An 11,711-nucleotide genomic window follows, 5' to 3' on the forward strand; every position below is an offset into this window, starting at 1 on the left:
TTATTTCACTTATTTAAGTTACACTCCACTCTTTATACTTTTATTTCAGATTAATTTAAAAGGCTCTTCTTGACGTGGCCCCTGTTATATCACATACACATATGGCGTTTCGTTTCACATTTGAAAACACGGCTTTTTCCTCGTGTACACTGTGTTAATCTACATTCTCAGGCAGACAGAAGAGCGTAAACGCGTCTGATCGCAGAGGAGTTCCTTTTCATTGGGGCTTTTATTTTGAAGTTTAGTGCCCGAGGCCGGCCTGTAGCCAGTTGAGGCTGGATTCCCCCCGCAGCTCTGTCAGTGGACGTGTTCAGGCCTCGATATGTAAAAAACAAACAAACAAACAAACAAACAAACAGCCCCGGTTCGCGGCTGCGGGATTGATAAGGTTGGTAATCCGCGGATGACCGAGTGTAGCCGCGTGTGCGTTGCAGCGAGGCTGGTCAGCGAGCGGCGCGCAGCCCCGGCGCTGTGTCCGATTTTCAGCGGGTTTATTTATCAGACTTTCATCTTTATCCCTTCATATTCAGGGATATTCAGCGTTCCTGATGCTCATGGGCGTTATTTGTGCTCCCTGTCGTTCCGTTGCCGATCCGTATGGATATTGGACCTATTTAAAAGCATCGGTTCTGTTTGGAACCGGGAGTTGGGTCTTTTCCTGGCGAAATGGGTCTTCAGATTGATGGAAGATGGGTTTCCTACACTTATCTACACCGGTCAGGCAGAACATCCTGACCACCTCCTCGTTTCTACACTCATTGTCCACTTCATCAGCTCCACTGACCGCATAGCTGCACTCTGTAGTTCTACAGTTACAGACTGTAGTCCATCTGTTTCTCTGATACTCTGTTACCCTGTTCTTCAGTGGTCAGGACCCCCATGGACCCTCACAGAGCAGGTACTATTTGGGTGGTGGGTCATTCTCAGCACTGCAGTAACACTGACATGGTGGTGGTGGTGGTGGTGGTGTGTTAGTATGTGTTGTGCTGGTCTGAGTGGATCAGACACAGCAGTGCTGCTAGACTGAGAATAGTCCACCAACCAAGAACATCCAGCTGGCAGCGTCCTGTGGGCAGCGTCCCCTAACACACCACCACCACGTCTGTGTTACTGCAGTGCTGAGAATGATCCAAAAAAATCCAGTACCTGCTCTGTGAGGGTCCATGGGGGTCCTGACCTCTGAAGAACAGGGTAACAGAGTATCAGAGAAACAGATGGACTACAGTCTGTAACTGTAGAACTACAGAGTGCAGCTATACAGTAAGTGGAGCTGATGAAGTGTACAGTGAGTGTTGAAACGTCAAGATTGTAACAGCATAAGAACAATATTTGGTGCTACTTGCAACCATTTTCAAAAATGTTCTGTGTGGAACCACATACTCCATCAGTCTGAAGAACCTTTTCACCATCTAAAGAACCTTTTAAACGTGCATGTAAGCCGTGAGCTCTATAGAGAGGCATTGCTTCTAGTAAAGATCTTAAGAAGCATCTTTTTCAGGCGTGTGGTGGTCAGCTGATCACAAATAACAACGCTACTGTAAAACCATGACCCCAAAATCCAGTTTAGACCACCTTCTATAGCTGGTTTCAGAGGGTCCATGGTGGTCTTTAAAGGTGATTGGCCAGATTCTTGCTGGCTTGAGGTGGAGAAGGTTATTGACTCAGACGTCTTTACAGTGGTGGTGATGGGAACCAGATGTTGCTGTGACTACAACACAGATACAGACACTTTATTTACCATCCAGAACCACCAGAGAACCTACACGAGTCTTCTGAGCTTATATGGAATGCTGATGATGGAAAACAGTGGAAAATCTGGAATAATGAGTTTTCTTTGGGGACTATTTTGCCGCACGGTGCCCTGCATGTCTCCCTCCACCATGAATGGAGTTGAAGTTCTCTAAACTCTCATAAAACAGCGTCTCAGTCATCAGGCAGTGAATTCAGAACCAGTTCATGTAGGAACTTTCTGTAGGAGCTTTTAGAGGGACGTCTGGTTCCCATCACCACCACTGTGAGCAGTTCTGACTCCAAGTTTATCTAGAACAGAGTGTTTCACACCAGACCGCTCTGAATGCCAACTAAAAGTCTGGTGGTCTGTGGTTTTCAGATTTATCCTCGATTGTAAATGAAACAAACTATCATAACGATCATGAAGGTCCTCTTCAGCCTCTGTAAGCTTTCCATTGATATTGTTATCATTCACGTGATCTATTCTTTTTCCGTCTTCACTCTACAGCAGCTGCCAAAATGACCACTATCGTCCATGACACGTCGGAAGCAGTGCAGCTGTGTCCTGAATACAACCTCTACTTGAAGCCCATAGCCAAGATGACCGTCAGCGTGGCCCTTCCCCAGCTAAAAATGCCCGGCAAGTCCATCTCGAACTGGGAGGTAATGGAAAGGCTGAAGAGCATGGTCCAGCCGGAGCAGTTTTCCTCGCTGCGCATCTCCAAAAGCACCATGGACTTCATCCGCTTCGAGGGCGAGGTGGAGAACAAGGGCATCGTCAAGAGTTTCCTGGCCAAGCTGGACGGCAAGAGCATCAAGCTGAGTGGCTTCACTGACATCCTGAAGGTCCGGGCAGCTGAGAACAAGGTGGACTTCCCGACCCGCCATGACTGGGACTCCTTCTTCAGGGACGCCAAAGATATGAACGAGACAGTTCCCGGAGAACGTCCAGACACCATCCACCTGGAGGGACTTCCATGCAAGTGGTTCGCCATGAAGGACAGTTCCTCGGACAGGCCTTCGGAATCTGTCCTGAAGGCCGTTTTCGAAAGCTTCGGCAAGATCCGCAACGTCGACATCCCCATGCTGGACCCCTACCGGGAGGAGATGACCGGCAAGAACTTCAACACCTTCTCGTTTGGGGGACATCTTAACTTTGAGGGATACGTGCAGTATGAGGACCACACCGGCTTTGTGAAAGCCATGGACACTCTGAGAGGGATGAAGCTGATGTACAAGGGAGATGACGGCAAAGCCGTGGCGTGCGGCGTTAAGGTTAGCTGCTGCCAACTTGAGTCCGTCTTTAATGTTAATTACAGTGTTTAAGGTTAAAGCTACGAACTTCATCAGCTGCTCTTCACCCAATAAATGTTAAAACATAAGCCGAACAGCAACTGTTAAACCTTTAAAAGTGCCAAAGGGAGATGATCCTGCCAGCACCAGCTTAGCAGCCTTAAATTCTTCATCTAATAGATGTTAAATCATGAAATCAACGAGCGTTAAAAGGCCAGGAACTTCAGGTCAGCACCCAATAAACGTTGAGCCACAATTGTTAAACGTTTAAAAGTGCCAAAGAGAGCCGAGTGGAGCTGATCCTGCTAGCCCTAGCTCATCGTGCTATTCTCCTTGGTCAGATTTTCCCATTCCACCTTAAATGGTGGTTCCGTTCTGGCACCTCAGGCACCATTTAAGGTGGAACGGGAAAATCTGAACGAGAAGCGACTGCAGCCTCGTAAAAAATTTAACGTTGCGAGACGTTTTAGAGAAAAGTTTCCTGCTTGAGATGCGAGAAAAGCAGCTATAGCTGAGCTGAAGTTTGAAGCAGAGCAAATTAAGTCCGTGTTTTTGTTTATATTGTGTTTTTTTAGCCTGTTCTAGTCCATCGGCACGTACCGAGAGGGATTTACAGCCAAGATGGTAAAATAGGCATAAAATATTGAGGCTCTCAAGGTGTTATGGTTTTTGCTGAAAGGACAAAACGGCTCTTCTTGACATTTGGGTGGCGACCCTGCTTGAAGGAAAACTCCCTGTTCTTTTGACATTGAAGCTCATTTTTCTACTGCAGGAGTTCCTCAGGCATTCAGTCTGAAAGAAGTGTGAGCCTGAGCGCAAGCGGATTGTCTCCACTGGGTCTCCTTAATGAGATGGAGCCTATTCAGCGAGAGAGCTCACAAAGCACGCTCTGTTTAAGGGCTTTTAATTAAATGAAGGTCTGTCTAGGCTGTATTAGCATTTCAAGGATCATTCGGAAAGCCGGGCCTCACTTTTATAATCCAAGGTGAACGGAGCCTCGCGGGCAGAGGAGATGGAGGCACTGTTCATCGCTTTGCCAGCCCTTATTAATTAGTGTGATGCTTCTGACAGTTCCCAGCAAATGAAGCTGTAGCTCTTCATTCAGAAACTTTCTATCGAGAGAACTTTGTAGCATTAAAGGGGCTGAGATGTAGGTCATTCAGAGCGGTTTGATGTGAAATGTCTTCACAGCGGTGCTGATGGGAACCAGGCGTCGCAATGTTTACGACTCAGATATGGCCACTTTAATTACTGTCCAGAACCACCAGTGAAGCTGCATGTTTATATGGTGATGACGATGATGTTGATGGTGAATCTGAAGCAATCAGGTTTCACTGGGGACCATAACGCTTTGCATGTGTCCTTCCATCATGAATGGGTTTAAATATAAGATTCATCTCAAAACCATCATAAAACATTGAGTCCGTATACATGCACTCAGTAGTCCGATCATTATCGGATTTCTGCAGTTGTCTGATTATTCAAATGGTCATGTAAACACCACACTCTGATCTAGAGGCTGGATTTCAGCTCGGTAATCAGATTTCTCAGTGCTGTGAACTCCTCACTCGGATTTCTTTCGGATTTCTCAGTTTGCGTGAGATCAGACGGTGGATGTCGCAAGACGCAGTAAAACGCTGTTGAAGCGACGCTGAAACCAAACAGGAAATAAAGTATTTTAATATTCTTCATCTTCTAGATGATGTTTGTTTATGTTTTCAGGTAAAGCGGCGCGATATTTAAAAAAACGAAAAAAAAAACCAAACAAACGCTGCGTGAAGTTTGAGTTTTACCTCATGCTTATGTAAACGTGTTGATCTGATTACTGACAATCTGATTTTCTGCAGTTATCGGATTATTAAGTGCATGTAAACACACTCGCTGTCTCGGTCATCAGGCAGTGAATTCAGAGCCAGTTCATGTAGGAACTTTCTGTGAGGAGCTTTTAGAGGGAGACGTCTGGTTCCCATCACCACCACTGTGAGGAGCTCTGACTCCAAGTTTCTCTAGAACAGAGCGTTTCACACCAAACCGCTCAGAACCGCTCTGTTTACATCTTAACCGTTGAATTGTGCAGAAATCGGTGGAGTTCTCCTTTAATGTGCTTTGGGTTAAGTATTTCACATTTTTCCGTTTTTGACATGCTTCTAAAACGTCTGTTACTCTTTACATTGTATATGAATTTCATGATGAACTGACTAATAGAAACGACCCAGAATGACTTGGGAAAATCTCTGGTTCCAAGTAAAGTAGGTTTTTTTCCTTCTCCTGTGAAGTTCATCATTTTGGAAATACGAGGTTTTTGCTTTTGGTTGCAAGGCTGGTGTTCCAGAATAATCCAAACGTCTCTGTGATCTATTTGCTTTCAGGTGAACTTTGACACGACCAAACACCTGAGTGACTCCTCGCTGAAAAAGAGGCAGCAGGAGCGTCTGAAGCTCCAGGAGTTGGAGAGGCAGAGGGAGGAGCAGAAACGGAGGCAGAAGGAAGAGGAGGAGAGACGCAAGGAAGAAGAACGGTACGTTGCTATTGTTTAAAGTGGTAGTTCTGGAAAACCATCTAATTTTCACGATACACCCCCTTCATAAATATACGCAATCCGGTAAGTCATGTTTGGTGTCTGAAGTTTGCTTCTTTAGTTTTAGCACTGGAGCTATGAGGCTAATGTAGCTAACAGGTAATAAAAGATGATACCAGAGCTGGGTTATAAGGAGTCTGGCCGCTTCCTACTTCCCCCGTTATATAAAAAACAGGACTGATAAACAGCAGAGGGCGCTTACGAGTGAGTCCTCAATGAATGGGAGTGAATGGAGCTCAACGGCTAAAAACGAACAGTTAAAATAGTTTCTAATCGCCCAGAACTTTCCATTAATTTTAGACAGTAGAAGGATGGATTTCACTAAAAAAGCAAAAGCATAACTATATAGTTTCATTTTTTCTGCAGCAAATGGGTTTTGGGCAGCAGGAGGCGGGGCTTTACTGCTAGAGCGTGATGATTGATGGGTGAGCGGAGCAGCTCATTGGCTGTTCGCACTCACTGACGTCATGAACGTACATGAGGCGCCGGTTTAAACTCCTATAGCTCGAGTTTAACAGCGCTTAAATATAACAGGATGATTTTGATGAATGGGTTAAAATGATGTATGAAAGTTTATAGCGGAGCAGAAACTGGTCTGCAGAGGAGACGAAGTTCACGCTCTGATCTTTAAAAGACGGCGGTGGGACGGACGTCCAGCTTATGCGTCTCAGAGCACGACGTCTTCCTCTCGTCCTTCTTTAATAAGGACGTGTGAAGGACGTTTTCCTGAGTCTGACGTCATTTTAAAGCAGTTAAAAACACAATCACTGCTCACTGCTGCTCATCTCACTCTGACTGGACTCACGTGATGCTCGCTGTCATGGTAACGTTTACACTAAGCGGTTCTCCATGCATGCGCGTCATTTTGGATCGGATTGCTTGTAGTGAGTGTGTCAATAGATTTTCCATCAGATTGTTGAGCAGAGTGAGAATAAACACCTCAGGCTGAATCTATAATCGGAATGTGCATGTAAACACAGCCAGAGTTTGGAAGTGGTCAGAACATTTCTGAAAGACTGCTTGTTCCAGATCCATTCACAAGGTTCTCCTGCATTACTCACAGGTTTGTTTGCAACCCCTTACTTTGCAGGAAGCAGCGTGAGCTGGAGGAAGAAGAGAAGGAGAAGAGGCGGGAGGAGAAGCTGAGGAGGCGTGAGCAGAAGCTGAAGGAACGGGAGGAGAAGAGGAACCAGAAGAAGGTGAAGAAGCAGCAGGAGGAAGAGCAGAAGAAGCTCCACCTGAAGATCGCCACGGAGGAGAGGAAGCTGCTGCTCGCCCAGAGGAACCTCGAGTCCATCCGACTGATCGCTGAACTGCTGAGCAGAGCCAAGGTCAGCTGACGGCTGGTTCTTTAGGGTTAAGGCATGAGATTAGACTTTATTAACCCCAAGTGGAGTTTTTAGATTTGGGTATGAATTACAAGGTTGGTAAAGAGTCAAAATATGAATGTTGTACACATTGACATCATAAGACTGACCTCACCAAAATACCCCACACAAACCAGCAAGCTTTGTCCAGTCTAGTAGTTTAGATGCTTTGGCAGGTTCAGGCGTCAGTGATGAAGTTGAGTAGTAGACTTGGGCCCAAACCCATTTCTTCTTTTTAGCCCTACCCCTTGTTTTTGAGTGGCGCCCCCTGGAACTGAGCTACAGGGCAGTGGTTGAGATCTTCCCTCTGAAATGAGACCCTCTAATAAAAGAGCGTCACTTCATTAACAGCTACTAGCGCCGCTCTGTAGGCGACCCTGCCCGTCTGCAGGGACAGCAGAGGAGGGGAAAGTTCAGCTCCTCACTGCTGGGCTTTAGTTACATTTAGGGATCATACGCCTTCAAAGAGGGGGGCAGTTATTTATTATCACCCCCCCTAATTCTTCAGTGATGTGAAGCTGAAGTCAGAGATTCTCCAGATTCTTGTTAGAATTTTCCCGTTCCACCTTAAATGGTGCAGCAGTTACATTCTGGCACTCTATACATGAATAGGGAAAACAGAGGGCTGAGGGCTCAGTGGTCGGGGCGAGGGGTGAGATGGGATTCGGCCTTACTTCAGTGCAGTGTTCTTTCAGTGCACGGCTTGCATGTAGCACATTTACTTCAGCTGCCAAATGATCTCGGAATTCAGAGGAGTGACACTTGTAGTTAGTTTTTATATCAAAAATGCAATTTTCAAATCGCTAGGGCTGCAATAAAAAAAAATGATAGCCTACATGATCAAAAACATCTTTTAAAAGGGGAAATTTAACTTTATAACACAGAGAATAACAGTGTGAACTGCCTGGAGATGATTTAGACCAATCAGAGGCAAATAAACCTCCTTGTGTTGTGACATCACAACTTACTGGAAGTCTGGCAGACTACATCCAGGGGTCAAGCCTCAAACCAGAGAACATAGAGACACAATATTAGTCCAAAAAAAATCACAATTAGGGATTTTCCCCAAAATGTTCAGCCATATTGCAGTGAGCGAACAGCAAACAGGACAAAACTGTTCTGTAAAACTTTTCAGCCGTGATTTTCCAAAAAATGCTGATCATTTTCCCATAGAGAACACCTGCTTAGACCCGGAGTTCCTTACAAAGGGAATTACGCCGACCTCAGAATGACACGCCGCTTCAGAAATCTATTAAAATGCTCTTTTTGTTCCGTTACAAATAACCCACTGGTTCCTGTATCCCTCTCAGGCCCTAAAGCAGCAGCAGCTGGAGCAGGAGAAGGCTGAGCTCGCCCGGCAGCAGAAGGCGGAGCTTGCCCGGCTCCAGCAACTAGAAGACAGGCGGCGGCAGCAGGAGGCAGAGCTTCGGCGTGTGGAAGGGGAGAAGGCCCGGGCTTTGGAGCTCCAGAGGAAGGAGCGGGAACTGAGGGACCGACTGCTCGGAAACCTTCTGAAGAAGAGCACCAACGCTGACCGCCAAGAAGAGGAGGATCCTGGGTTCTCCGCAGAATCGCCAAACAACGTAGACCTGCAGGGCTGCGAGACACAATCCCAGCTGAACGGAGTCACCCGCCGAGTGGACGGAACCAAGCCTGTTGCTGCCGCACCCTCGGTCACTGGGGTGCGCCAGGAGAACAAACCCAGGAAGCAGGAGAAGCCGAGCAGAGATGACGAGCGGAGAGGCCAGAGGGAGCGGAGACGTAGCCGAGAGTTTTCCAGCAGCAGGCACGGACGTGGCGACCAGACTCAGAACCGCAGCAGAGGGAAGAGTCACGGGCACAGAAGTGGCCGGACCCGAAGCAGAAGTAGGAGCGGGCGGAGGCAGAGCAGGAGCGGTAGGCGGTGCAGTCACGAACGGAGCCGCAGCCACAGGAGGAGCGGAAGTCGAAGAAGCCGTGGGAGGCGGAGCCAAGGGAGTCATGGGCGGAGCCATCGGTATAGTCACGGACAGAGCAGCAGTAGCAGCAGTAAGAGCAGCAGCTCGAGGAGTAGAAGTAGAAGCAAGAGTCGTTCCTCTAGCCGAGGCCGCAGACGGAGCTCCTACAGCCGCTCCGGACGGCACTGAACAGACTTGAGACTGCTTAGCATATCGCTAAACAGCCGACTGACGAGCGATTGTTTCAGGAATAGTTTCACAAAAATGACAGTTTTCCTCTTTACTACAAGTGTAGTCAGTCAGACAAGACATGTTTGGTGTCACAGTTTGCTCTTAGGACCGTGAAACCATTCAAATAATTAATTTAGATTTAATTAATTTCTTTCACTCAAATTTATTATCTTTTAAAAAGCAGTGCGTTTTGTTATAGCTGTATGAGTGGACAAAATAGGCTATATGCAAATATATTTCTTACTAATTCAGTAACATTATTTTCATCAAGCAAACGCGCAACCTGACCTGGACCATCATGATTTCCATCACAGTTTCCGGTTTTCATCACTAACATCCAGTGAGAGCATCAGTGGCTGCATGTTCCAACCTGTGAGTGTGTGTGTGTGTGTGTGTGTGTGTGTGTGTGTGTGTGCATGCATGCGCAGTCAACGGTTCCAGCTATGCAGCGTCTGTATCCTCTCGCTCTCGTTCATACAGCCTGTGGATTCATGTTACAGTCGAGGCCGTGGGAGGGGAACTGGAGCGTTCCTCTTTGCTGTTGCTTTTGTTAGTTTGCTGCTCGTTGATTTATCCATAGAGCATTGTCCAGTGTAGTCTGCTGAAGGCAAAGCGCTAACATTACTTATATTACTGATATATTACTGATATTGCTGCATTAGTGGTGTGTTTTGCTTGTAAATGATACTTCATATTTAACATGATGAGCGAACAATATTCACAGCAAGGCATTTGCTGGAAATCATTTTGAAGCTCGCCATTTAAAAGCAGCATCTGAACGAGAGGGCTACACTCGCAGAGCGACAGTGCACTGCCGCTGGGCTGCAGGTTGGAATTACAGATGGTTTGAAGGGTCAAACTAGGAAAAATGCATTATTGCGTTTACGCCACGCCGTTTGCTTCTTTTAGTCTTGGCACTGGGGATGTGATGCTAATGTAGCTAACAGTTAATTTAGTTATAAAACCGAACAGTTAGCATGGTGCTAAACTCGGTTCTGTTGTTTACTAATCTCTAAAAGACTTGAACATGTAGTTTCTGATGCCGAATGACTTTGATCTACAGACGTGGACTGAAGAATGGCTTTGTTAGCTACATTAGCCTTACAGCCACAGCGCAAAACTATAGAAGCAAACTTCAGACACCAAGCATGTCATGTCTGATCTACTATGTTTGGCTTAAGGGGAAAAACTGTGTGAATTCGATTTTTCGCTGGGTGTTTCCGTCGCCATGAGCATGCACAACAGCAAATGATTGGCTAGTGTATTCTAATGCTGCTGAAAACGGTGGACGAACACCTGTCCAGAAGTCCTGTGATGAAGTCAGGGCAGGATCCATCGTCCTTAGGTGCTCTTTCTTCAGTGAAACGTATTAAATGGGAATTCCATCTCGGTTTTCCCAAATTTTCTGCATAATTCAGTGTTCGAGGTGTAAACAGAGAGATCCAGAGGGTTTGGTGCGAAACGGTCCAGACGTCTTTACAGTGGTGCTGATGGGAACCAGGTGTCGCCATGACTACAACACAGATATAGACACTTTATTCACCATCCAGAACCACCAGAGAACCTACACGAGTCTTCTGAGCTTATATGGAATGTTGATGCTGGAAAATAGTGGAAAATCTGGAATAATGAGTTTTCTTTGGGGACTATTTTGCCGCACAGCGCCTTGCATGTCTCCCTCCACCATGAATGGAGTTTAAGGCCAGAATCTTCTCCGAAATATCGTAAAACAGCGTCTCAGTTTCATTTCACGTCGTACATTTCTGTGAGGGAGCTTTTAGAGGGGGACGTCTGGTTCCTATCATCACCACAGTTTCTCTACAATGGAGCATTTCGCACCAAATTCGCACGGATTAGTTTATTATGCAGAAATTTTTGGAAAATATGTGGAATTCCCCTTCAACCCCAACAGTATCTTTCTTTTTTCCTTACAGTTTTAAATGTACAGTTTGGCCTAGTGCCGTTTCAGTTGTTATCACCTTTACTCAGCTTCTCAGTGTCGGCTGAAGTCACGTGCGTCGTGACTGACGATTCGTCAGCTTTGCCTTGAACTTGAACTTAGCGTGAGGATTTCTTTTGTTCTATTGCTGTTGGATACTTTCATAATAAGCAGCAAAGCCAAAGATACTTGATAAGAATATTTTTATCTTGGTTTTTTGTCACGTAGTTACCAATATTTAGTAGAAAAGGGAGTGGGGGGATGTTTTCCTGTAGTGATGATTCAAGTTACCTTAATGCTTCGGGGTCCGTTAGAGTTATTAATTCACTGCTGAGAAGTGTTTGGGCCTCTTTTGCTGTATTTTTTCTTTAGGAATCTGTTCTAAAACCCAACTTAACTCAAACAGTGTTGGATTTGCATGCGGTTTGTTCTCTAATTCCCAGCACAGCCTTCCAGGGGGATTTTGTCTTTTTATTCACATCTAAGTAGTAGTACCCCCTTGATATTCTTCAGGATAATAACCGTTTTAGATGGCTCCTTTCTTGGGTACAGCTATTTTACCCCAATAGGAGCTCAAACAGGAGGGTTTTTACTTTTTATTGTTTGAAACAGTGAAGCCGTAAACTAGGCATTCT

General features: G+C 45.9%; 1 protein-coding gene across 2 annotated transcripts; it reads left to right on the forward strand.

The window, feature by feature from the left end:
- The first annotated feature begins 237 nt into the window (after positions 1 to 237).
- Positions 238 to 10,632, forward strand: akap17a (A kinase (PRKA) anchor protein 17A). Of its 2 annotated transcripts, none has more exons than XM_017717951.2 (5): positions 238 to 388; positions 2,240 to 3,006; positions 5,394 to 5,542; positions 6,693 to 6,933; positions 8,280 to 10,632. In XM_017717951.2, the coding sequence occupies exons 2-5, from the start codon at positions 2,251 to 2,253 to the stop codon at positions 9,093 to 9,095; spliced, it is 1,962 nt and encodes a 653-aa protein (XP_017573440.1). In that variant the 5' UTR covers positions 238 to 388; positions 2,240 to 2,250; the 3' UTR covers positions 9,096 to 10,632. The 2 variants fall into 2 exon arrangements, with proteins under 2 accessions (XP_017573440.1, XP_037394919.1); XM_037539022.1 differs by having other exon boundaries at positions 245 to 388; positions 2,243 to 3,006.
- The last annotated feature ends 1,079 nt before the right edge of the window (positions 10,633 to 11,711 follow it).

The sequence above is a fragment of the Pygocentrus nattereri genome, chromosome 6 (genome assembly GCF_015220715.1).
Source record: "Pygocentrus nattereri isolate fPygNat1 chromosome 6, fPygNat1.pri, whole genome shotgun sequence".
NCBI classification, from domain to species: Eukaryota; Metazoa; Chordata; class Actinopteri; order Characiformes; family Serrasalmidae; genus Pygocentrus; species Pygocentrus nattereri.

Coding starts and splice junctions, on each gene's coding strand:
- akap17a (XM_017717951.2), top strand. CDS start 2,251: ATGACCACTATCGTCCATGACACGTCGGAAGCAGTGCAGCTGTGTCCT. Junction 3,007..5,393: donor CCGTGGCGTGCGGCGTTAAG/GTTAGCTGCTGC, acceptor ATTTGCTTTCAG/GTGAACTTTGACACGACCAA. Junction 5,543..6,692: donor AGACGCAAGGAAGAAGAACG/GTACGTTGCTAT, acceptor CTTACTTTGCAG/GAAGCAGCGTGAGCTGGAGG.